Source organism: Bacillus rossius, chromosome 12 (genome assembly GCF_032445375.1).
Source record: "Bacillus rossius redtenbacheri isolate Brsri chromosome 12, Brsri_v3, whole genome shotgun sequence".
NCBI classification, from domain to species: Eukaryota; Metazoa; Arthropoda; class Insecta; order Phasmatodea; family Bacillidae; genus Bacillus; species Bacillus rossius.
In genome coordinates this window covers 51,211,663-51,239,547 of record NC_086339.1, presented here as the reverse complement: position 1 = coordinate 51,239,547, position 27,885 = coordinate 51,211,663, and the positions used below count along the sequence as shown (strand labels likewise).

The 27,885-nt window shown below is 41.5% G+C and overlaps 1 protein-coding gene across 1 annotated transcript in view; it reads right to left on the bottom strand.

Moving 5' to 3' along the window:
* LOC134537214 (uncharacterized) overlaps nt 1-27,885 on the bottom strand; it is a 52,086-nt gene that overhangs the window by 7,294 nt on the left and 16,907 nt on the right. Inside the window, exons 2-5 of the mRNA XM_063377478.1 lie at nt 20,347-20,411; nt 14,060-14,103; nt 1,004-1,041; nt 676-881 (exon numbers count right to left, since the gene is read on the bottom strand). Of these exons, the coding sequence (XP_063233548.1) occupies nt 676-881; nt 1,004-1,041; nt 14,060-14,103; nt 20,347-20,411 (353 nt within the window). The remainder of the gene's footprint in view (nt 1-675; nt 882-1,003; nt 1,042-14,059; nt 14,104-20,346; nt 20,412-27,885) is intronic.

Here is a 27,885-nt window from a genome sequence, read left to right as displayed (position 1 = left end):
ATCTTAAGATCAAATCACTAGAAAAAATCATTAACATTATTCCTTACAGCATTGCAAGAAACACAAGAGCCCAGGAATGTAATACAAAACAAATGCAAGAAAACTATGGTTGTTTATAAAATATGCAAGTTGCAAGATTACTCTAACCTACGTACCATTCTAAAATGTAAATTTGTAGAAAATTATTTCTTCTTCTGGCGTTTATTCATGAAAAATGTTTTTTCACGAAACAATCACATTTTTAAGTATTTGCTTTAAAAGCATGAAATTATAGCCTTCTATACTAATAACGTTTGCAGCTTTCATAAATTTTTTCCAAACACTTCAATTTGGATATAGAAGGTGGAAACGCACAATGTTGTAAGTAAATCAATGCCTGAATTGCATTTTTGCATTTTTCCTAAATAATTAATGGGGAATATAAAACATACTTATTTAAGTTTTTATGTCTTGCGTTCCTTGCGTAGTATAAAAAATGGGCCTTACTAGGGTGTTCTGATTATTATTTGTTCTTCTCGCATTAAAATATGGACGCCCAAAAAGTCAGTACAAACATGAGCAGTAAGAAGAGCTTTGAATTGGAAGGACCCCAGTTCAACCATCTTGATTTTGCTTCTAGACGTTACAATGCCGTACCGAGGCCATGGAATGGCCTGAGAGACGGATGATAGTCACCTCGCGTGCCTGGGCGGTGGAGCCTCGACCCGAGGCGGCGAGGGCTCTGGAGTCCGGGCCACGCCCACGCCTGCCTGCTCTCCCTCCCTGGCTGGAGGTTCCCGCTCCTCCGCCAGCAGCCCTCGCACCTCGTCGTCGGCCAAAGGGTGGGCCTCCGGCACCGTCTGAATCCTCCGTGGAGTCGCAACCATCTCTTCTGCGAGTACCTGCGTCACAGAGTGCACGTGAACAGGGCTGACAGATGTTCCTCGTGTCCAGTTTAACACTGTATCTATGAGTCCTCGCAGTCATCCGACTAGACTCGCAGGAATGGCCTTTTTCCACTAACCTCCAATTCGAAGGGAACTTGAGGTTGATCAGGAGTTTCTGAAACAAAAAGAAAAAATCATAGTTGTTTCGTATTTATTTTAAAAATACAGTAGTCAATTCATAAATGAGCTCATCAAAGACTACTCATCCTAAAGTACTCTGCTCATTACACAACCTTCTTTGAGCATCAAAGCAATGTTCATTTACAGCTTAACTATGTATGTTTAAAAGCAAAGGAACTATGTTTCAGATAAAAAGGAAAGCAATAGATCATCAAAAACATGAATTATAAAATAAGGATGAAAGTTAAATGCAAAGGGTGAAAAATAGAAGTTTGATGGAAATGAGGCTGGAATAAAGGCAGTAATAAAGGAAGTGTTAAGGCTCGAGAAGACATCTTTTTGAACATGTGCTAGGCCCTCAAGACCAATACTCCATTACGTCTTCAGAGCACAACATCACTGCATCTGCGCAAGTTGTTGTTTAAACCACGTGCTGGTAAGGGTTGACAGCAGTGTGTGTGTATCCCTTTGAAGTGTAATAATTGTAATAATGTATCACCATCTCCAAAGTTTGTTTTATTTTCAACAGCCTTTATAAATTCAAGTCAAATTTATGTAAGTTTTCAATTAGAATTATGTTGCTAATGAACCGAATGTCTCCGAGGAAACCAGAGGGCTCTTGAAGAATTAGAATTATTTAAAGGTAATATAGTTCTTCTTTCATAACTATAATTTTTCATGTCCTATTAATGTAAATTAATCTATTATTAATAGGAACATTTTAAACGATTGTAATGCTCATTCTGCATGGAGCAACCATGCTGACCCTATGCCTTCCATTCTTCACATCACAGGGACTTCAACTTAGATAGTAATTTGATGAGGATTGGGGTTTACACATGTCATACGGTATGCTTATGATGGGCGCCACCCTGTGAGGGGCCGACAGAGACTCTCAAAGTGTGACATCGTGTGTGGGGACGAGCCTGAAACCCTTATACCTTTCACAAGAGAACTGGCCTACTCCGAGACTACGTGGGCTCTCAAGGCATCCCACATTCTTTGCCCTTCAGAGGTAGTGTTCGACCACGTGATTCAGCAGAAGCGTTTTATTGCACGCGGTGACGATGCAACACTAACACTAGAGCCAATTGAAAGACTTGGGCATGCTATTGACTATGTGGGGCAGCCAGACCACGCTATGGGGTAGTTTCCCAGTGGATAAACTTCATTCAGAGAACAACACACCTGGTCTCTCCAGCGGTCAGAAGCTGATTGGGACAAGGGTTGCGTTGCTTGCTGGTACTAGGGTCCTGACCATTATTATTTACATAACTTGCTGAACAATATTTAAGACACTAATTAAATTAAAGACATGAGCAAAGACAAACATATAAATAAAAATATGTAGTTAAAGAAACTCAATATATATAAACAATGCATATATAACCAACCCTCATGGGTTTGGTGCACTTGCATGACACGGACAGGAGGTTCAAATAAGAAATATGGGCAGAGGGGAGGTTGGAGTGAGTTGACGGGGATTGATGGTCACATTGAGCTCAGAGCTCCAGTCAACATCAAAGTATGTATCGTGTAGCTCAGTAATCAATTACATCCAGAAACCTTGTCTTTTATCCCCAGGGTCTATCTCAGAGGAAGGAAGATTGTTTCATTAAATCTTTGTTCATCAGAATGTCAGACCATATACATAAAATGCAATCAGATTTTACTATCCCACATTGGTGGACTGACTTCAACATAAACAGATAGTGTTGACTGTTTTACAACTAAGTACACTGTGTAACTGTTCGAACCACACTGAGCTGAATAAGTGCATGATAAGAAGTAAAATGTTCATGATTGATCAGGATTGAGGCACGTGGAATGCCATAGAGTCCACTGTAGTTAAGTTACGTAAGAGCCTTACACTGAGAGGAAGAAGAAGGCACTGAGAAGGAGAGGCCTTCTTTGTAATTGACGACAAGGGGGAATTGAGTCTGGTACCCATGTAGGCGACACCACGAACATGTAGCCCCTTAAAGGTACAGTAAAACCTTTTTGTTGCGACCCCATTTATTGCGACCACCTCTCTATTACAACCTGATTTCGAGGAACTGTGAAAAAATTGCCGAAAATCCGAAGAAAATTGGACAGAAAATAAGTTTCTTGTGGTGAGTAGCGTGTTACTGCGTTTCTCTTGCCAAGTGCCGACTTGTTTTAACTGCCGCAGCGATGTTTGTTTTGACAGCTCAAGCAATTATCTTTTCCCGTGGGTTGACAGAAAAAGGTCGCTTCACCCAGCATAAAAAAAAGGCTACGCCACTTATTCCCCACGCAGGAAAAACACTGGCTGCCGTCTGTCTCCCCCGCATTTATCTTTCTTCTAACATTCCACGTCTCGCCTCTCGCGCGAACAATAACGATGCGACCATACATTGGGCCGTTTTATGCTCTGTTTGGTGACAGCAGCTTGATTTTATTCGGTATATTCCTTTTCATAGGACCCTTGCTATTAAAATACATTTATATTTAAGTTTGAAAGCTTGTAAATGCCTTGCCAGAGATGACTTAACTCGAACTTGGTGTGAAAAGTGACATATTTTGACCCCTCCCTCACCACTTTAGTACCTCATTCATAATAGCCCAATTTTATGGGAGAAGGGAGGGTGAAATGAGCATTTTATCACTGAAGGTTTTTTAAAGGAGAGCGAAGTTGGGGTGTCATAAGTAGAGCCAAGATTATATGGTTTTATTTTGAACCTGATTTCGTCATTTAAAACCACACATTTCGTCGTTATTTCGTCTTTTAAAAAAATATGGCTTTTTTAAGCTATTCATGGTACTTACACAATATATTTCACGATTGTGACATAAAAAATAGCAGTTGGGCCTATTGTGTTGTTTAGAATCACATGTAATCAACATTTTAATGTTATGGTTAAACATTTTCTCTTAAAAAGTACCATACATTCTCAGGAACCGTCAAAAAAATCTGATATTTTGGCACCAAAACAAAAATAATTGGGGAAAAAATTGTAAAACTCACAATAAAAGTTTTTAAAAAGCCATTATTTAACACGCAGCATATATTGTGTGTGGGTTTATAATAATCGTACTAATGTTCGTATAAGAAGAGAGAAAAAAAGGACATTCTGCTTAAAAATACGGCAGCAGTAGCTTGTGCAACGTAAGTGGGAGTACGGGAATTTCGTCTAGACAGGCTGGCGGCAGCACAGGCGGCGGATGCATAACGTCATAAATGGCTTACCTCTCCTTCCCTTGTCCAGACTTCAAGGTTCATCCCTCCCAGGCATACAAACCATCGTGCTATTCAATGGTTTTGAAGAAGCTACAAAACATCTGAGAAATCAGCTGCAGGTGAAGTAAACCTGAGACTTCGAAGAAACAAAACACCACCACACAGATATGAAGACTATGTAATGCTTACCAACAAAGAAGCACTGTCAGGACCTGATCGGGAAAAACTGGAAAAGAGGCTCTGAAGAGATCACATCACTTCTCGACAATAAAACCTAGACTACAATTGCAAGGGATGAAGTGCCTGAAGGAAAGATACCGTATTTACTCGCATATAGGTCGCGGCAATTTTACCAGATTTGATGGGAAAAAAAATGAAGTGCGATCTATATGTGAAGAAAATTTTTTTTAAATTTTTTAAGATTTTTTTTTTCAATACAGTAGAATCCCTCCGATGCGACCCCGCTCTGATGTGTCCATTCCGTTTATACGACCGTTTTTTGAGAAACCGTGAAAAATTTGACCAGAGTAAAATCTGCTGAAAAATAAGTCTGTTACACTTTGTTGGGCGCTATGTGATCACGTTTATCTTGGAGAGAGCTGTACTATAAGCAGGCAGGCATACAAAAGATGGCTAAAAATAGATACCACCCCTCTAGACTGTCCACACGGCAGTGTCTAGCCGAGCTCGGCGCGTCCACTATCGAACGAAAAGCCGTCTCAGCTGTCATGGTATCTTACCCGCCCGCACGAAAAGCCACTGCGAGAGCATAAGAAACTCGTCCGGCCAGGCTGGCGGTAGCGGCGGCTTGACGTCATACGTGACGTGACGCTTACCTCTCCCATCCCCTGCTAATTCTTCAAGGCTTATCCCTCCCAGAGCCACAAACCATGTAAAAACACCCTCCCCCCCTTTTCCAACTAACATTTCAACCTTCTGCGTGAGAAACTGTCAGCATCCTACTCCCCTCCCACACCGCGTGCGGCAAAAGCCAGGTTGTATAGTCCATTCTCTGTAAAATAAATATTTTTATGGGCTTATATGACTGTCCTTTGCCGTTAATACATACTTTATAAGTTATTATGATACAATTTGTTTATTAGTCACACAGCAGTTTCTGCTGAAAAATCACTAATACCTCGAATTTTATTGAATAGAAAAAATTTAGCAGGGCCGTAAATATATTTATTTTACTGCATAGTTACTTTTCCATCTGCATTCGAACGTGTTTTTTTCTTTTTTTTTACGCTGTGAAGGGCTGTGGAAAAGATAATTGCTTGAGCTGTCAAAATAAACATTGCTGACGGCAAGGGCGGGAGCGCATCCTGTCGGTCTGTCGCTGTGATTATCTACTCCAAAAACATGTCACAGCATTTCAGGATAGCATTGTTCTTATATCTTTCGTTTATAGCCGAATGTTTTCTACCTGATCCACACAAGTTCCTTCGCCACGTTTTGAACAAAAATAATAACCAGCCGGCTAGCATAGCCGAACTCGCGTGACGTGAATTCACTTAGCGTGAGTATTTATCGGAACCCATAACGAAAACCGCTGTAGATATAAAAAATCATAACAGGCCACTTTTTATTCGTAATTAAATTTACTACAACTTTTATTCTGTGCATTTTTTCAATACAAAGCACTGTTTTCGAGTTATAGTCTACAATTAAGACATTTTAAGAAGTCAGGAATCTAACTTGACTTCAATGTTCTATATTCGGTTATTACGAGTACTTGTTGTTACAACAATTTATCACGCCATTATCAGCTCTCGTAGTAGCGGAGTTTTACAGTACCCGTTAACTCTTGGGTGCACGACGTGCCGGTTACCGGTGCGACCTATATGAGGGGATCTTAAATACCAAATTCAAGACCTCAAATTATGGGTGTGACCTATATGCGAGTAAATACGGTAATACTAACAAGTAAATAGGTTTTCAAGACCAAAGAAGTTGGACACCACAAGGCAAGACTAGTCATGCGAGGCTGCTATCAGGAAGCAGGTATCGACTACGAGAACTCATACAGCCCAGTGCTGAACAGTGGACCTATAACAACCCTGCTTGGTATGGCCCAAAGTAAAGGCTATGTTCTGCAAACCTTTGACATAAAGACAGCGTTTCTATATGGTCATTTGGAAGAACCAGCATATATGTATCCACCTGAGGGTATCAAGATAGATGGCATCTGTCATGACTGTCATGGCAGACTCCTCAAAGATGAAACGTCAGAATAACAAACTTTCTAACATGTAAAAGACTTACTTAGTCAGCTGAAATCAGAATCCTGCGTCTTCATAAACAGTGATAGCTCACTGATACCTGGGTTGTATGGATGATGGCACAGTCGTAGGTAGAAACAAAGGAAACCTTGAGAAACTGGTTAAAGATCTTAAAGGAGAATTCAAAATCAGGATTCAAGAAACTCCTAGAAAATTCATTGGAATGGAACTCTCTACAACAGAAGACGGTCTACACATGAACCAGACTGAGGCAGTAACTTAACTGCTGAAGGATTTTAATATGAGTGATGCCAAAGCTGTATCCACACCTGCTACGAATGCAGTGGATGAAGATGAAACAGAAATAAACAATGTTTTTTCATATCGAGAACTGCTAGGCAGAATTCTCTACCTGTCAAATAAAACAAGATCAGATATCTAGTGTGCAGTGAACATGTACAGCAGAAAAACTGAAAAACCAACTGACAATGATGTAACCTTGATCAAGAGGGTATTACCTCAAAGGGACCACTGACCTAGGAATCAGAATCACAGGTGATTAGTCAACAGAACTGATCGGCTTCTGCGACTCAGACTTTGCAGGTGACAGACAAGGAGAAATACTACTGGATATGTCATCTATTACTGTGGGGGACCAATCAGCTGGGGCACAAGAAAACAACCTGTTGTTGCACTCTCTACTGCAGAAGCCAAGTAAATTGCTGCAGCAGAATGTACAAAAGAACATATCTACCTGAAAGCCATCCTAAAAGAAATTCTGGGTCAAGAGATAGTGACTAAACTGTTTATTGACAATCAAGAGGATTATAGTGTTGTGAAATATAAATTATATAATATTGTTTCTGTTAAGTAGATGACACTAACGCCGCACATCGCAGCATTCATGGTAGTCATATTGCACCTCGTTGTTCACACACATCACAAGACCTCCGCGCCCGTCATAGCCGCGTCCCGCCATAATCACCTTTTGTTTACAACATGTCGCACTGCTGCCAACTTACGAAAGGACACAACATCTCCTCCCTACTAAAAGCTCGCTATCACAGTACAGTAAAACCTTGCCAAATATCTTACTACGCTATGCTACACTAGTGGTACAGTACATAGTCCTCCCACTTCTTGGGTCGGTGGCTGATTCTCTGTGGGTACCGTCGTGCTCCAGCCGCCTGGTCGCTCTCCGATGGTTCCGGATCCTGGGCGAGCCGTGCACTGTCGCTCCCAGAGTCACTGGCGCCCTTGTGCTCCCATTCCGTGATGGGCTCTCCCAACGCTGGTCCTCCCCTGATGCAGACGCTGGCTGGATCCCTCTCGATGGATTGCTGGATGAGCTGTTCCGCGTAGCTGGTACCGCTGCCAACGGTTTCAATTGTCTTGAATCCGCGAAAGGGGTTTGTGTCATCCATCTTCGGCCACCACATGTAGCTGCGTGGAGCACCACGCCATTGAGCTGCGTGGAGCACTACTAACAGGTCCTGCCTTAGCGCCGAGGGGATAACTACTCTGCTGCCCCACAAGATGCACCCCTTGTACAGGGACAACTCGTCCCGTCGTGTCCAGTACGGGCGGAGCTCATCAGCCACTGCGCCACTCTGTGGCCAGCCGCCACCGCAATACTTCTTACCGCACCCAATACTGGATCTGCCTCTGTCAGTGCAGCAATCCTGGCTGCTTCAATTGGGGGATCTGGCAATGCCTCCAACATCAACACATCTCCCGCAGCGGGCACTTGGACTTCCGTAACCTTCAACGGCAACCTGCTTAAAGCATCCGCATGCGCAATGCTCTGTCCTGGCAGATATGTGATCCTTTAATCAAACATGGACAGTAACTGACTCCAACGTAGCAACCTCGGCGATAGAAAATCTGTGATAATTGTGAAGGGTCTCGCTGTCACATATTGCCTGAATTTTACCACCCCGAACATTACTGCGAGCGCTTCCTTATCTATTTGTGCGTAGTTACACTCATGTTTGTGCCATGTGCGCGACCCGAAAGCTATGGCTTTCTCACTCCCGTCCTCTTCCACATGAGCCAGAACTGCCCCCACGCCGTACTCTGAAGCATCACATGTCAATGACACCGGCCTCGTTGCATCGTAATGTACTAAGACTGCGTCTGACTGAAGAAGCTCTTTTACAGCGTGAAAAGCTTCTTCATGAACCTCAGTCCACTCCCATTTATGCCCAGCATCCAGGAGACGGTGAAGTGGTTCGTCTATGCTGGCCTTACCCTGTAGGAAACATTCGTAGAAGTTGAGTAGCCCTAAAAAAGCCTGTAGTTGCCTTTTGCATGGGTGCGGTGCAAGGTGTATAGCATCCACTTTGGCTGTCGTTGGGTGTATGCCAGCACTGTCTACGCTGAACCCCAAAAATTGAACGGATGGTGCGGCAAACACGCATTTATTCTCCTTCAATCGTAACCCAGCTGCCTCTAACCGACCCAGGACCTGGTTGACCCACTGCCAGTGCTGCTCAGCGGTCGCTCCCATGATGAGGATGTCGTCTAACAGCACCGCGACTCCTTCTATCCCTGCTAGTTAGGTTTCCATCAGTCTCTGGAACACCGCGTGGCACACTTGATGCCGAAGGGCAACCGCCTGACCCGATACAGACCTTTCATGGTGTTTACCGTCAGTAGGTCGGCGGTGTACTCATCCACGGACACCTGCAAGTATGCATCAGCCAAGTCTAATTTAGTAAACGTCTTACCACCGGCCAATTTGGAAAAAGCCTCATTTGTAGTTGGTAAAGGGTAAGTCTCGCTTTGGCACACCCGATTCACAGTACACTTGTAATCGCAGCACAATCTGACAAAACCATTTGCTTTGCATACAGCAACAATGGGTGTTGCCCACTTAGAATACGCTACTGGCTCGAACACTTCCTGTTTCACGAGTCTGTCTATCTCTTTGCTTACGGCATCGCACAGTGCAAATGCCACAGGCCGACACATACGAAAAATTGGTCTGGCATCTAGCTCAATGTCTATGCTCACTGGGGCCCTACATAGTGCCCCAGGTCTGCGCTGGCAAACACGTTGGGGTGCTGTGCGGCCATGCTTGCTGCTAACGAGTGCATGGTGTGCAGTCCTTCCACTGAAATTCCAAGGGGTTCTAGCCAGCTCCGCCCCAGTAGACTGGGTCCACGCCCATCTGCCACTAAGAGTGGTAACTGTACATCTGCAACATTTGTCTGCACACGCACTTCCAGTGCCCCTAGTACCCGCAGCTTCTCCTGGGACCAAGTGTGGAGAAGAAGATTCGCGGCCTTAAGCTCTGGTCTGCTCGGCCATAACCTCTCAAAAGTTTTGCTACTTATAACGGTAAATCCGGCCCTTGTGTCCACCTCCATTTCTAGGTCTTTACCGTCCACCTGTACCCACCTGGGAGTGCTTGCATGTAACTGGTAGAGACTGTACAGGCTAGAGTGCTCGCCGGCTGGATCTGGTCCATCCGCTACATGAAAAGCCCCGCTACTAGGTTTTTTTTGGCCCCTCTTGATGTCCCCTGCACCCTGGAACCATGTTTCTGTTTCGATATGCATGCCCATTCAAGGTGTCCCAGCTTGGAACAATAATTACATTTTGAGGAACGGTGTTTGCATTTCTCTGGACTGTGCGATCCATTACAGCGCCAGCAAGCCTGCCGCTCGAGTGTGCGCCTGTGTGGCCCGTCCTCACAAACCAGGTTAGACTTGTTCTGTCTGGTGTGCCGGTCCTTGGAGGTACCTAGGCCTAACCAATTTACTGCTCCCGTCAAACCGCTCACTTCCCCTCTTAGATCACTTGCGTTCCGACCAGCTGCTTCGGCCGCAGTCGCCATGTCCAGGGCGGACTGGAAGGTTAAATCAACCTTGCCCAACATTGCGTGCTGCAGTGTCCTGTCGCGCACCCCGCACACCAGGCGGTCCCGTAACACTCTGTTCAAATCTGTGAAGTTACAGTGGGCAGACAGACGCCGTAGCTCGGCCATATACTCTGAGATGGACTCACCCTCCTGTTGATCTTGATTGTGGAATTTGTAAGTTTCCACGATTTCGCTCGGCTTGGGGTTGAAATGATTGGACAATGCTGCTAAAATGTCCTTATCCACTTCACTGGTAGCTTTCGACAGGCACAACGACCCCACTAAAGTGTACAATTCGGCCCTGCATACCGTAAAAAATATGGCTCTCTGCTCCTCTTTGTCCGTAATCTTATTCGCTATAAACAAGTATTTCACCCGTTCCACGTACGTCTGCCAGGCATCCCGGCCCGGAACAAACTCACCAAACGAGTTCCACGACGCCATTTAGGTTATGCTGCCGCGGATTATCACGTGCCCGATGCGACCCGAAAACGCGTGGTTATTCCGACCTCGTCGCCAGTGTTAAGTAGATGACACTAATGCCGCACATCGCAGCATTCATGGTACTCATATTGCACCTCGTTGTTCACACACATCACAAGACCTCCGCACCCGTCATAGCCGCGTCCCGCCATAATCACCTTTTGTTTACAACATGTCGCACTGCTGCCAACTTACGAAAGGACACAACAGTTTCCATGTACAATCATCAACATTTTCAATAGGGATGAGAATGTAGTATCATGGCAATATATCACAATTATAACAATCTAGATAAGATACAGCAAGGTTACCATAGAGAATTCTCACTGCAATTAAGCACAACATTTCACACTGTTAAGAGGCACCACCATACAATGGTGAAGGAGCTTATAGCTTGTTTGTTGTTGTATTCCATTAGGTATGGAGAAGACGAAAATTCTTGTAAATTTATTTGTATCAAAATAGTAGTACTATCACAATACATTACATTATCAATCACTGAATATCTACTGCAAAAATATTTTATAGTGACTGTTGTGTCCTCACTACACAGCTCCCAGAATGCTGCACTCCAACATTGCGTCCTAAAACTCCCATCACAACCTCACAAGCAGCCATCTTGCTCCCAGGCCTACCACCTTCTCGACACCTGTTCCATTAAAATAACTACACATTGTCTTGCCTTACTCGCCCTGCACAAAAACTCCGGGTCAGCCGTGTGTGCCCCAGCTCCATATGCAGTCCCTCCCACTGCTCACGCCCATTGTCTTGGTGGTGCTTGAACCCTCTGAAAGGACTGCTGCTGTGATCCGTCGTTGATGGGTTCTCTGCCAACTGCCTCTGTATGGTCACTGGTACCTCTGCCGGCTCCGTCACAACAGTCTCTTCGGTCGGCATGAGCTGGTGCGGGGTGGTACCGCCACGGCCATCGATACTTACTTTCAGATGGAAATGCCTGGCGTGCCAAATGTGCCACTTTGCTGCTCAGCAATTGGTCCAAGCGATGTCTATACCTGCAGCCATTATTGTCTTGGGCTATGTACGTCATCAACCCTTGTTTAGCTACACGTATGAGTCCCTCTGCAGTCTGGAAGAAACCCTGCTGCCCCACTGGAAAATGCCTGCGTGTTTGGCAGTCCGTGAGCTCATTTATGATCTCTCCTTTGAAGTGCCACTCCATTCGTGTGTAGAAACTCTGCTATCTCGGGACACATAAGCTGTCCTGTTGTCACAAACCAGGTGCCGAGGGATTAAAATTTCTCGCAGCACCTGAATAACTACAGATGATAAAACGTTTCCTCGTTTCCTCATTTACAGCCATTTGGAGTGTGAACCTACCACAATGAGGAAGACCTGTCCCTGGAAAATACCCAAAACGTTCACACAAGTAGCCTTAAACATGGCCCATTTACCTCCTTCACCTTGGGTGGGCTGGCTCTCTGCTGCTGGCAGACTGGGCACTGTCCCACCGTCTGCTCCATGTCCCTGTCCAATCCTGACCACATGTGGCCACTGGCAATCATCTTGGACTCTACAATACCGCCCTGTGTGGCACGGATGACCATCAACAGTTCCTGCGGTTCCCCCACAGCAGAGGCTTGTGGTCTGTCACAATCATGAAATGATGGGCGGTAACCCCAAACATCACGGCCAGTGGCACCTCATGAAGCTGAGAATAGTTTCTCTCATGATGTTGCAGTGCGCATGATCCGAAAGCGACGGGCACTGCCCTACCTTCTTCTGCGATCTGCGCTAACAGTGCCCCTACCCCACAGTCTGATGTGTCGCACGTCAGTGAGAGGCTTATTCAAGTCATGTGAGCACTTGATTGGACTGCAACAGGGACTCTGTGTGCTCCGGCTTCCTAACCCACTCCGCTCCTGTGTCCAAGGGCTCCAGGACCGCAACCTTATTAGGCCGGAATTTTTTGTAAAAATTAAAAATGCCCACAAGTGCCTGCAGTTCCTTCTTACTTGCGGGTGGCTTCCATGTTTCCATCGATCATAACACACACACCTTAACAACCTTACAAGCAGCCATCTTGCTCCCGGCTCCTACTCGCAGGCCTCCAGCCCTCTCTACACCACACGTCCCATACAACACTGACTGTCACATCAATATTGGCATTATTTTACAATGTATTGTATTACATATAAATGGTGTTTACTTAAACTATAGTGTGTAAAAGACTGACAGAAAGTCTTGATATTTATTGGTGATGGCTGATGGAACAATAAATTGCATAAGAAATGTTTTTTTTTAATTTTTTTTTAACTGCTATCAATGGTTTATTTACTAAATAATAGAAAACGAAAAAAAAAAAAAATACAGTACTGTAGTTAGTAAATATGGACATAATGGCAGATTACCGTATTTACTCGTGTATAGCGCGCCCTCGTGTATAGTGCGCACCACGATTTTTGCAACTAATTCCAAAGAAAAAAAAATTGAAATTTTTTTTTCCCCCATAAATAAATTTTACTAACATTTTGTGGTACCTGATTATTTAAATTGATGTGTGGTGATGCGTCAGGAAAATACATAAACTCTGCTGTCTAAACGGAAGATAATGAAGCGCTATATCGTCACAACTGGTACGTGGAAGGAAGGAAGGGAGGGAGGCGTGCCGCGCTACGTTGCTAAGCTGGCGCGGAGAACTTGATGACTCACCGGTGAGGAATGGAGGAAGCGAAGAAGTTGCCCGGGGGGGGGGGGGGGGGGGGGGGAACTGTTGACAACATTCTCTCTTTCTCTCTCTCTCTTTTTACTAGCTTCTGAGCTGGCTTTCTGTAAAGGGGGGAGGTCTAAAAATAAACAAGAGACCATGATGTGCGAGCTTGCGCGCGCGCGTGTGCGTGTGTGTGTGTGTGAAACAGAGGCCTTGTTGCTTGAGCTTATGTGTGGGGGCTGGCCAGAAACGTCACCCGTCACCCGGCAGTTAACGACTTCCACTCCTCCCCGCCTCCCCCCCCCCCCCCCAAAAATTTTTTTTCCCGTGTATAGCGCGCATCCTTATTTTTTTCCTTTACTTGAGGGGAAAAAAGGGCGCGCTATACACGAGTATATACGGTATTTGTAATTGACTTCGGCATCAGTGCACTACTGCTCTTACAAACCACCACTTCGCTTGCTCAAGGCCGGGATGTTCAGTTGAAAGGCAGGAACATACTGTGCAGGCCAGCAAGCATTAACTACATGTAAGAAAGACATGGCAAGCTACAAATGACAAAGAATGACTTACCCAGTCTAATACTAGGGGCTGTCCTGGAGAGTCTTTGCCTGAGTCTGAAACAAATAATGCAATGTTCATGCAGAGCACTATTGTGAGTTACAGGTTGTTCAACTTTCATTACAAAAACAAAAGCCAATTATCAATACACATGAATACACATAAGCACTGTACATTTTATTATATACATATATATACACACACACACTGTGGTAATGTAGATGTTGGAAGGTTGGTACGCGGTGTGTGTAGAATGGCGACTAGAGAGACGACACGTGTGTAAGATTGTAACATCAGTTGTACAGTGTATGTTAATGAAAGAGATAATAAAACATCAATACATGGCGCAGTCGGTATGTCCAACTAACTAGGATTTACATCAAATGTCCTGACGTTAACGGTAATGTTGATCACCTAGCATTCGGGAGTGCTTGTACATGTTTAGTAAATTCAACATGGCTACTGCTTTTAATGTTCCTGCCAATTTATCGCTCACGGGCAACTTAGCAGAAAACTGGAAAAAATTTTGTCAAGCATTTCAGATCTATCTTGAGGCTTCGAATCTACAATCACAGAGTGAATCACGCAAGATTGCTATTCTCCTAAATGTAATTGGGGAAGATGCGTTGGATGTATACAACACCTTCACCTTCACTGCAGACGAAGAAAAGAACAAAACTGTTGCCACAATTCTGAACAAATTTCAGGCCTACTGTAATCCAAAGAAAAACATTCTTCATGCAAGATTCTTGTTTTATAACCGCAAACAGAAGGAAGGTGAACAATTCGATGCTTTTGTGACGGAGCTAAAAACACTGTTGCGGGATTGCGAATTTCAAAACACAGATGAAATTCTACGTGATAGAATTGTCTTTGGAACACGAGATCGGGCGACACAAGAAAAGGTGCTGAAAATTGGAGATGTTACTCTGGACGAAACAATTCGAAGATTCAGAACAGCAGAAATCACTAGCACACAAGCAAGTCAGGTTATTAACTCCGGTGAAGAAAGCCACTGCAAAATCACAGTGGATGAAATGAAGTACAGAAAAAACAGCCAATACCGTACCACGAAAGCCCCAAATGTACAACGAACAACTGTTGAAATTGCTTGTAAATGGTGTGGCTATCAACATGCAAGAGACCGATTGAAATGTCCTGCACGTGGAAAACTGTGTTCCCACTGCGGACGCATGAACCATTTTGCCAAGGTATGCAACTCACGTGCAATTGGTGATAAGCAACAAGTAACTGAAGTAAAATGTAGTTGTGACAATACACAACATGCTGCTGAGTATGAAGATTACTACTGTGATGAGATCTCAGCCAGGCCTACCGGTGAAGATCATAACTGCGGTGCAAATACAAGATGTGAAGTGAACACCATTGCATTGTCAAAAAGTTGGACTGAAACTTTTCTTGTAGAAAATCTCGTGAGTGTCAAATTCAAACTTGACTCTGGTGCTTGTGTCAACATCTTACCCCTTACAACCCTCTCCAAACTGCAGTGTGTCAAACCAAGCATCAAGTTGCGACAAGAAAACATGTCACTTGCTGCTTACAACAACACTCACATTGATGTTGTGGGCCTTTGTGACTTAATGTTGTCTCTTAACAATTTGAATTCCTTGGAAACATTTGTGATAGTGAATGAAGATTCTGTGCCAATCTTGGGACTTCCGACTTGTGAGAGGTTAGGTATTCTACAGAAGAACATAGTCGATGAAGTGTGTCAGCTATCCAAAGAAAACATAGTGACTGCCTTCAGAGATGTTTTCACTGGCATCGGTAAGTTTGAGGGTGACTACACTATTAAGCTGAAAGAGAACTGTGTGCCATCATCTAATCCACCTCATAGACTTCCCATCCAAATCAAAACACAGTTAAAAATTGAATTAGACAGACTTTGTCAGTTAGGCATAATAATCAAATGTGACAACCCAACTGAATGGGTAAACAGATTAGTAATTGTTGAAAAACCGAATGGATCATTAAGGCTCTGCCTTGATCCTCAGGATCTGAATGATGCCATCATCAAGGAGTATGTAGAATTACCCACAGTCAAAGATGTTGTTGCAAAGCTTGGCAAAGCAAAATACTTCAGTGTGCTTGATCTGAAGGACTCGTTTTGGCATGTCAATCTTGATGAACGCAGCTCATCATACTGTACTTTCTCCACTGTATTTGGCTCCTATCAGTTCAAACGACTACCCTTTGGTTTGAATATCTCCACTGAGGTATTTCAAAAATACAACACTCAAACATTTGGTGACATTGATGGTGTCATAATATATGTGGATGATTTGTTAATCTATGCTGAGGATGAGCAAGCTCATGACAATATTCTGAGAGAAGTGCTCAATAGGGCACGAAAGTGCAACGTCAAGTTTAATGTCCACAAATTTCAGTACAAAGTGAAAGGGGTTAAGTATGTTGGTCACACTTTCACAGAAGGTCGTGTACTTCCAGATGCAGACAAGATCTCAGCCATTGTAAATTATGATGTACCTGGATGTAAGCAAGACCTTCAACGTTTTCTTGGTTTGGTTAACTATCTAAGAGACTTCATTCCTCACTACACTGAAGTCACCACCCCATTGCGCAACCTTTTGAAAAAAGACTCTGAATTTGTTTGGGACCCCAATGTTCATGGAGTAAGCCTTCAGAAGCTGAAGGCTATACTAATTTCAGAACCATTCCTACAAACGTTTGATGAGTCAGCAGACATTGTAATTCAGACTGATAGCAGTAAGGAGGGTATAGGTTGTGTTCTGTTGCAGCATGGCAAACCTGTGTGCTATGCATCCAAGTGTCTTTCACCTACAGAAATCAATTATGGTCAGATAGACAAAGAATTTTTGGCAGTCTTGTTTGCATGCAAGCGTTTCCACCAGTACATTTATGGTAGAGACGTAACCATTCAAACTGACCATCAACCTTTACTGTCTGTAATGAAAAAAGAAATTCACAAGATCTCATCTAGAAGACTACAAAGCATAAGACTTAAACTGAGCTTGTATAAAGTGCATCTTGTTTATGTACCTGGTTCAAAAATGTTTGTAGCTGATGCGCTAAGCAGGGCGTGTTCAAAAGCTGATGTCACTGATGTTGATGTTTCCTTAACTGAGGTGGTACACACAGTAAACATGTCCAATGACAACAAATTGATTTTCCAACAGGAGACAGCAAAGGATGCCCTGTTAGCCGAATTGAACAAACTGCACTCAAATGGATGGCCAACATCAAAAACTAAAGTACCAGACATTGTAAAATTCTATTATAAATTCAGAAATGATGTTGTAGTCGAAGAAGGTCTAGTATTCTTGGGACATAGAATCATGGTTCCTGCATCCCTCAAAGACTTTGTATTAGAGCACTTGCATCGGTCACATTTTGGCATCTCAAAAACCAAAGCCAGAGCTAAAACTTTGTTCTATTGGGCTAACATGGACACGGACATTGAAAACACTGTGGCAAAGTGTGGTCTCTGTGAGAAATTTAGCTCCAAAAACCCGAAAGAGCCCATGATATTACAAGAACCACAAACTTTACCATTTCAGAAAGTGGCTTGTGACATCCTCGAATTTGGCTCGGGTGCCTATCTAGTACTCTGTGATTACTATTCCAAGTGGGTAGAATTAGTTCCTCTCACCTCCAAGAGTTCATCTGCTGTTGTAAGGGTCTTAAAAGTAATTTTCTCAACACATGGTGTACCCAATATCTTGGTTGCAGACAACATGCCTTTCAATTCCTTTGAAATGCGAGAGTTTAGCAGAAGTTATGGCTTCACCATTCAAACTGCAAGCCCATATTATCCCAAAAGTAATGGTCTGGCAGAGCGGGCAGTAGGGATTTGTAAAAAAATGTTAAAAAAGTGTGCAGAGCAAAATCTTGATGTTCATACAATGCTACTTGAATATCGCAATACTCCCATTCTAGGTTCACATTTCAGTCCAGCTCAACTCTTGTTCAGTAGGAGAACCAAAACTACTCTGCCAATTCACAATCACTTGTTGAAACCTAAAATTGTTGAAAACTTTGATTTGTTACAGGCACGAAAAAATTTCCAAAACAAGCAGCATTATGACAAGACTGCCAAGCTGCGACATGCTGAGTTCCAAAAGGGTGACAATGTTGTTTATCTAGATGAGGGTGTGTGGAAGCCTGCTTGTGTGATTGATGTCCTAGGTGCCCCACGCTCAGTACTTATCCAGGATGAAAAGGGTAGGGTAAAGAGAAGGAACACTAATCATTTGAAGCAATCCTTTGCAAGAAGAGAATTTGCAATAGCAGGACATGACATTAAGGTCGGCAAACAAGGGTACTGGTCCGGTGAACACAAAGTGGTAAAATTAGCTTCTGAGCAGCCCACGCAGTCTGAAAGAGTGTTGGACGGGGGATTCAAAGGTTTCACAGACTCAGATATTAAGAATAATCAACCAGGGGACTGCAGAGCTCATCCACACATTCCCACAAGGTCCAGGTCACAAAGAATCCCACAAAAACCTGTCTACCTTAATGAATATGTATCAAGATAAATTCATTATTAAATCTAGTGTGTGTCGACGTAGCAATTAAGAGGGAGATGTGGTAATGTAGATGTTGGAAGGTTGGTACGCGGTGTGTGTAGAATGGCGACTAGAGAGACGACACGTGTGTAAGATTGTAACATCAGTTGTACAGTGTATGTTAATGAAAGAGATAATAAAACATCAATACACACACACTCACTCACTCTCACACTCACTCATGGGAGTAAATTGCAAAGAAATATGGCATATGTGAAAACAAATACATATCAAGAAATATTTAGTGACTAAAAGATTTGCTATAAAAAAATCTTAGGAAGAAAAAACTTACAAACTAAAACCTCTGTAAATATTAATTTATACCCTAAAAGCTTCCAAATAAATTTTTATGATTTATACCAAATACAGTGCTCTCAGAATGCTTGGTCAACACTGCAGGGCACATTTGTAATGCAAAGAATAGTTTTGATCCTAAATGTGTAAATTAAATAAGTATATAGAGTTGTAAAAAAAAGGTTTTTCAAAATTTCAGTTCAAGTATTTTGTTCATACAAACTGACACTTGAGTTATAACTCTGATTTAATTTTGATTCTATGGGTGGATTCGAGGCATTCTTTGAATCAAATTAAATAGACATGTGATTTTACCCATTGATTATTAAATATTAACTTTTACAGGGACTGGAAGTAACGCGCTACTAGTAACGACGTTATTTGTAACAGTTACTTTTTATGGTAACGATCGTGGTAACGCAATATATTAAGTTTTCTGTAACTGTAACTGAATTACGTTTTTCCGCCTTAAAGTAACGATAATTGTCGTTACTTCTTGCGTTACATTTTTAAAATGTATTTCTTATTGAACAAACAACGATTTGCGTTAAGCATATTATTTGCGATGGTATTTCTTGTACTAGTAAAACTGCTGTTGGCTAGCCTGCGCTCGTATTTTTATTGTCATTTATTTAATATTTGCGACATGCGGGTTTACTGCTGTTCTGTTTAATTAATTAACCTACCTGTGCACATGCGCGAAAGCAATGACAGAATCTAATGAAGCGAGAAGCAGAGAAAGCAGTCCCGAACTTTCGTTGCCGTGGCCTTCATATTCTAATTATTTCGAAGTTCGGTCGAGTGATCAAAATATCCTTATTGTGAAATGCTTGTTGAGTGGTGCTGCGAACAATAAGATGATCCGAACTAAAGAACATTTCATTATTTTGTAGTGTAAACTAATTACTCAAAATAATTTAAGACCTAATTTAAAAATTTTCAGTTTAAATAAACATATATCTTTACTAAACACAATATGTTTTATTAGCTTTTAATTATAACAATATTACATATCACATTTTTAGTTTTTCACAAAGTAACTGTTAAAAGTAACTTACAGTTACTTTTCTCAGAACTTTAACTGTAACTGGTTTATTTTCAGTAGTGTAACTTGTTTATGTAACAGGGTTACATTTCCAATGGAGTATTTGTAACTGTAACTGAGTTACTTTTTAAAAGTAACTTTCCGGTCCCTAGACATAATACCAAGGTGCTACAGAAGAGATAGCTGAGTCACAGACTATAAAATAAAAGCGAAATACAGCACAGAATAATTATAAAGACAAAAAATCTGTTTTGCATACTTATTATGTTATGTACAAAAAACTACAAAAATTTACATCAAAACATCCAGCAAAATATTCTAGACTTTGTTTGGCCTGTTGAAAAATCAAAATAAAATTTTTTTTTGACTGAACCCTCTCTTCCAGGACTGACCTGTCTGCAGGCGTGGAGGCGGAGCTGCCCGAGGCGCTGCTCTCCGTCTCTCTCTCCTCGTCCCGCTGGAACACACCACAGCATCGTCCAGGCTTCCACATGCACACTGTGCCAACATTCACACTTTCATACTTTCATACTACATGTTCTCAGGCTTTCACGCCCATTGTCTGAGGTAGCTTGGCTCCTGGGTTGTAGCCAATGTCCTTGGAGAATAATTCACCGACTTTTCGGTCGACATTGCAGTCGCCATCATTTACCTACAGTAGGTAACTGCTCCCTGATGATGGCGACTGCAATGTCGACCGAAACGTCGGTGAATTATTTGCCGAGGACATTGGCTACAATCCAGAAGCCAAGCTACTTCAAATAACTTATTCGCTTATTCGTATTAAATTCAATTTCAAATACCAACTCACATTTCAAAATAATGAATAATTGACTGTATTCTAAGTGTACTGACACTGTTGCATATTAGCTCATGTGATGATCAAAATTACGGTTGTGTCATTGTTTTCTGTATTATTATAAAATTATTGCAGTTTGTGTGTTTGAGGCTGATACAAAAACTATTAGTCACCAGCCTGGTGTAAGACGCAACAGACCTAGTAAGCATTATGATAAAATTATAATTTTAATCAAGAAATTAAGTAAAATAAAACATAAGTTAATCATGTATACATCACTATAATCCACACCCATAGTTGAATGCCTAATAGAGTTAATAATGGCTTTATGTACTTCAGCTTCACATACTTTCTTGAAAGTAAAATTAATGTTTATTATTTATGCATCATTAGCAAAATTGTTACAAAGAGTATAAGTTGCCGTGAACCGAGCCTGTGCCCCAGAACCTGGTCAGCCTCTGCCACCTTTCTCCTCGTGTTCCGTCCCACTTCCCGCACTGGCAGCTGCTCCGTCACGAGCATGTAGTCGTGTGCGCACCACGAACTACCTCAAGAGGGCGCTGTAGCGGCAGTGCGACGTCCCCCTACATTTGTAATAATTATATTGAATAGCTTTTTATTTTTTCCCCATTTAGTGTCGCCACTGACGGGCGGGAGGGCTTTTGTTTTGTTTAGCATGCAAGTTTCAGTGTGTAAGATAAAGACGTTGCCAGGCGGACCAGAGTGGACCCGAACATGAACGAAGTCGACATGCTTTTCAGTTTAAGTAATTAATTACTGTATGTTAAATAGTAATAGAGCCGTGGGAGAATGTGTCTTAATTTTAGGAGTGTTTTTGGATTTCTTTATGTAAGATTACAAGGCATTTAACCGGAAAGGCGTAACGGTAATCTGACCTTCGCTCGGCCAGTTCCACGCCGCCAACGACCGAGGTAAGACGCTGCCTTCCGCACCCGGGGACTTCACTCTTTGTTTACTGACCATTAATTCCGTTTCTGCTTAATTATTTCAAATCGCTTTCACGTATCCCCGGGGCCTGCCTCGATCGGGGGACTGTTTAACATAATCATTTTTCAACTCTGAACGAGTCTTTTCACGTCTAAGTAATCGCTTGTGCAGGCCACGTGCGGGGGCCTTATCCCTGCGTTCCGATTAGGTGCCCGGGATCTTGGAGACGCACCTCGTGAGATTGTGTACGGGAGTACGTGCCAGTATTAAGCATATTAATTCTAATTGTCTCCTTGCATTTTCCTGCACCGACCACGTGGCAACCTATACCTTGTTAGCAGGCGTGCCCGACGCTGAGAGCGGGTCAGGTCTGAGTGTACTACGGGAGTTAACCGAGGGTCCAGTCTTGCCTCACACGGGCGATGTCACGTCCTGAGACGGATGATAGCCGGGTCCACGTGCCCTTCCACGTGGTGGCGCCCATTACCAAACTACACCGTAGCAACCCTCTTGGAACCCAAACCCCGACAAAGTATAATTTACAATTTTACTGGAGCTTAAAATGTAATCATTAATTTTATAGGTCATTTTAGTGATACTGGAATAGTTCTGTCCTGTCTGATCCTTTAAATCATTCTACACATTCTTGGATATAAGTTAAATCTTTGAAAAAACTTCATCTTTTTCTTTGCGGATAAACCTTATTATGACTTGATGTAAGTTTTTGGACATACGCCATTGCTAAGAACTTTTTCTGTTGAAGAAAAAATAAAAAATAAAATAAATAAATAAATAAAAATACCCAAAAAAGACAAAAACATACTAAATTAAGCAAATGATTGCTGTTGTCAACAAGGACATGAACACCACAAAATATTCCGTAACAGGAATATGGTCAACAAACAAAGAAAAACAAAGAAAAATGTACTAAGAGAACGAAAAAAAAACCCACAAATGATGACAACACAAAATTATTGAACCCAAAATAATTCAGCACAACAGTTGAAACGAGACAAAAACACGACAAAACGAAAAGACAAACGAACACAATAGTTTTACCAAAACAGAAACAAGCGACGTTTCGGGAACTGCTATCTGCTCCCGTCCTCAGGCAGAGACGCACAAAGTACGGAAACACACGGCGAAGTTTAGTAGACAAATGCTAGTAGAATTTGATTGGAAATGGGAAACAAAATAATAATATTTTACAACACATATGTGTGCATGAGTTAGAAACAGCAGGATGCATTTAGAAGCAATACCAGCTGAAAAATCTGTTCTGCCGTAACCTTTGTAATCGGCAGACGAAGAACGAATTTTACACATCGTAGTTCACGCGTCCACACACAGATGTCGGGCACTCCGCACGCAGAGGTTCATTGTATTAACACATAACAGATGTCGCACATGTCGGAGGTCGTCACTACTTGTTTTGTTGTATCGTGCTACCACAAAGCCACATTTTTAAATCGAAATAGGTGGGAAACGCTGCAATTGGTGGCAATAAGACGTGTTTTAAAAATAATAGTGACAAAGGAAACCTGCTTCTTTCTGCAAGGCGGAGAAATAAAAGTTAGGTAACTTATTTTTAAATTGATGATATTAGTTTGTTTTTGATTGCAAAATCTTTAAAACGATTGTATAACACTTTCCGTGTATCTGAATATTTCAAATAACAGCAGCGCAGAGACTGTAGCATCCGAGATCGACCGAGCGTGGGAAGATAGCGCGGGAAAGGGCGGGCGGCGCGGCGCCGGGCTGGCGGGGCGGGCCAGTGCGCATTCCACGTTCACACTAGAGGTGTAAAAGTAACCAAAAAAGCGTACCCGTATGTATTCGTTACTATAACAATGAGTACTCGTTACTATCGTATCGTTACTCGTTACTTCTGATACCGCATAACATGCAACGAATCAAGTCGTATTGCGTACGCATATAGTATGACGTCGCGTAAATAATAATAAATAGAATATATACAATTAACAATATTTGATAGTTAACAGTTTTTGTTAACCAAGAAACAATTAAATCTCATTAGAGCGGCTTTATTATATTATCGCTTTTAAGATAATAAAAAAACATGAAAATTTGCGATAATAAAAAACAAAAACATACATATTTCTAATTTGTAAAAAATACTTTCTTACGTTGTTTCCGTTCCAATCTCAAACTTTGTCTACACACACAATACCTTTAATAAACAGTAAAAAACTTGGTAGACGAATTTCCAAATTATACTTTACTTAATAAACAAACATCGTTCTTTGTAACGTAAATTCATCGAATATGTGCGTGCATGCGTGAAACATACGAAAAATGCGAGTAACGAAATGCAGCCGTGTGTAACGTTTCGTTACTCGTATATAGACGGCGCACCCGTTACTCAGTAACGAATACATACGGTTTGCTACAGCTCTAGTTCACATGCTGCGGCCGGAGGTTTTTACCCCCCTCGTTGCAGTAATAGTCGTTAATATTTAATTATATGTTGTTTATAACGACAAAATACACACAAGTAATACCAAATATATTTAGTGCGAAAAGTTAAAGAAATAAAATGGTGTGAAAAGGGGGGGGGGGGGGGGGGGAGGGCAAATGGGCCAGCCCCGATTTTACAAAGGCAGCGATTTTACGAATGCCATCCTTGGAACCGTGAGCCAAGGGCGCCCATACCCATGAGCAGGGTAGGGCTGTGGCCGCCTCCCCCAGCTTTCAGGAAGAGGAAAAAATGTATGGGTTTTTTAGGATTTTTGGCAAATTGTAATTTTTGACACTTTTTGTCAATTTTTGAAGGTCTGCCCCCTCCCCTTACAAACTATTTTATAGTCTGGCCCCCCTTACAAACTGCCATATGGGCGCCCTTGCCGTGAGCATACATCAAATCGTAGTTCTAGTATTATTAAAATGTGGAAACTAACAAGTTCTAGTGTTGTCACAAAAAATGAACTTGAACCCAAATTTGTTGACACAAACTTGAACCGAACTATTTTAATGTTCGGTTCGAGTTCGAAATTTCGAACGTTCGTACAGCCTTATGCAATACTACTCTTCAAATGTCACACGTGAATGGAAACTTATCAAATAAGTGTAGCATAGCAATTATATATCGTGTCTATTAAAAATATTAGTTTAAAGAATTTAAAACATTTATCCAGGACTCTTTTTGGTCATTACATATTTGGTATTGCTACATCTGGACACACATTAATGTTAATTGTTGCTGACATCACATAACACAGTATAAACAAATACTAAACGTCCAAAATATAGGTATACGCCACAACTGCATTGCCAGTTCTCTATCTAGCACTAGCGGCCGGCCGAGGTCGACGTGCGACCTGAAAGATAAAGTGTAGCGCTGTAAGCAAATACCGCGTCTACCATAAAAGGCAAGTGAATGGGTGTTATGGGTTTGACAGAGGGGAAAATGGATGCACGGGGGAGGAGTACAGTTTAATGGAATATTATAATTACATTGTAAAATGTTATTGGTCACGAAATGTTTGTATCAGTACGCAGTGAAACATAGTTACACTTATTTGTAAGTGAGGAGTATTTCAAACTTTTGGGCACGGTAAACGAATCTTACAAGATGCTATAGCTTCAATTATTAAATGTGTACTACTTTTGGTGGTGAAGCCTTTTTGTACCCTTGTTCTGTTTTATGCGAGTACATTACAATAATCGTAATTTTCACCGCGACTGATACTGGAGAACATTGTAAAAAATCTCACGTGTCTAAAAATTTCATAAATACGCATGAACAGATGAATAGAAAACAAATTGCAATGACTACTAAAGTACTATTCCAGCTTCTTTAACAATTAATCGTTAATTTGTGGTATCATATGTGGTTTTCTACTAAGATTATGCTTAATTTCAAAATAAATTTTGACATACTTTATATAGTAAATTTAAAATACTTATTGGTGGAAAATAACTTGAAAGTTTATGTATTTTATATTATCTTTGAAAGATTTGTGCAATGGGAGTGCATGACTTGATGTAGGCTTTTGGACATACGCCATTGCTTAGCACATGTATGTCTGCAGAAGAAAACTACAAAAAAACACAAATGACAAAAAAACACAAATTAAGCAAAGGGAGTCATTCCTAGAGGACTCACAATCAAATCCCCGGTCAACAGCAAACAGACTCAACAAATAACCCGGAAAGCTAGCCAAAAGCTACTGAGTGAAAGAATTGCCGCATATCACTGTCAAAAATCACATTTGAACAATGAAATTTCGACACTACAGCTTGAAATTCAGTCCATCCTTAATACTAAAGATTTCAATTGCATTTATCAGTCCATCACGAACCTTGTCCAAAAGAAGTCTTTACAGTGCAAAGAGAAACAAAAAGATAAATTAGCCAAACTGACGAATATGGTGAATACAAAAACACATCCCACAACACAGAAAATTAACACTGTCGTTAATTCATCTTCAAGAAAGCTGTCCAATAGCGAGGAAAATGTTCTACAAAAAGGCCTCAATTTCAGCATTGCTCCACGACACATTCCTGCACTTGACATAGTTTCATCAGTTGAGAGCGCAATATACAAACTTCCTGCCGCCAAACAAGATGAATTTCGTTGGAATGTGCGTACAGCAATCACCTCAGCTGGTCCACCTAAACCGAATCTGCCGCATGATGAACTCAAGGCCATCAAAACTCTGAAATCCGACCATACCATTGTAATCCTCCTAGCCGATAAGGGTCGTGCTACAGTCATACTTGAGTCGTCCAGTTGCAAAACTCATTATGTCCACATTTTTCGGAAATTGAGTTATTTGCTCCATGTTGTTCTTCAGTGAGAAATACAAAATCTAGAATATTTTTAGCGATGCAAATCCCATTTAATTCAGTGTTAAACAGGCATTGAAAAACCCATACTGCAGCATAACTCTTTATGTCCATGAGCAGTACTGCTGCAATACTTATTATGTCCAACTAATCAAACTGATGCAAAACTCGTTATGTCCAAGAGTAATACATAGTGAATATAATAAACTGCAACAAAATGCACCATGTACAAGTTTTATCACCGAGAGTGTGTTCAGTATTTTCACACTGTGTTCTTGAATACCAGTTATGAAAAAATTACGAAATACGAGTTGTAAGATTGGCTATCATGGAAATGCTTCCCTGTTGCTTATAATCTATGATTTTATTTCCATTATTGCAGTAAACATTGTCAAAATATTTGCATGCAGTCAACTGTAAACAAAGCATCATAAACAGTTTATACACTATTAATATTATTAAATATGAATCCTTTACAAGTGCAGGTAGCCCAGCGTGGAAAAGGAAGAAAGAAAAGGGCATTGAAGGACAGTTGGAAAAGAAATGTTGCCAAGAGAATGAGGTATGCTACACATTCATAATAAACATAGTTATGTTTATGTTATGCATGAAAATAAATGTTTAATACTAACAAAGTGAAAGATTTTAGTTGTATATTTATGTTAAGTTAACCTAGTGTTGTTCTTGTGATGTTTAGGTACTCTGCACCATCATTTCCACGACCCCCATCATGTAACCACAAGGCAACAGAGGCGTATCGTTGCAGTGAAGTGATGTATCAAGATGTGAGGAGAATGCATCAACGTTTCTACAGTCATCATTGTAGAGAAGTACAACAAAATTTTATATTACGTCATGTTGTAGTGTGTACACCAAAACGAGGAAGGTCAAGAAATCGCAATAGCGATTTCCACCGAAAAAAAGTAAGCACAAAATATTTCATACCATGTTTGAACATTAGTCACACTGAAAATATACAAGTTTGCAAAAAAACTATTTATACAGACCTTATGTGTATCAGGAGATCGTGTTCAAAATTTATGCAGAAAGTTTCTGCAACTAGGCGATGTGCCTGTGGATAAACGTGGAGGAGACAAAATATCCATCCGTTATTCAGATAAGAGGCAGTCAATAAAGGAATTCATAACTTCAATTACAGTACTTGAATCACATTACTGTCGCAGTAAAAATATAACTAGGCAATATCTTCCTAGTGAACTAAGCATTAAATCCATTTGGACAAAATATCAAGACACGCATGAGAAAACGTTGCACGTCAAGTATGATTATTTTCGCAGCATATTTGATAGTGATTTTAACATAGGTTTCGGTTCTCCAGCTACTGACTGCTGGTCAGTATGCCTTTCACTTAAGG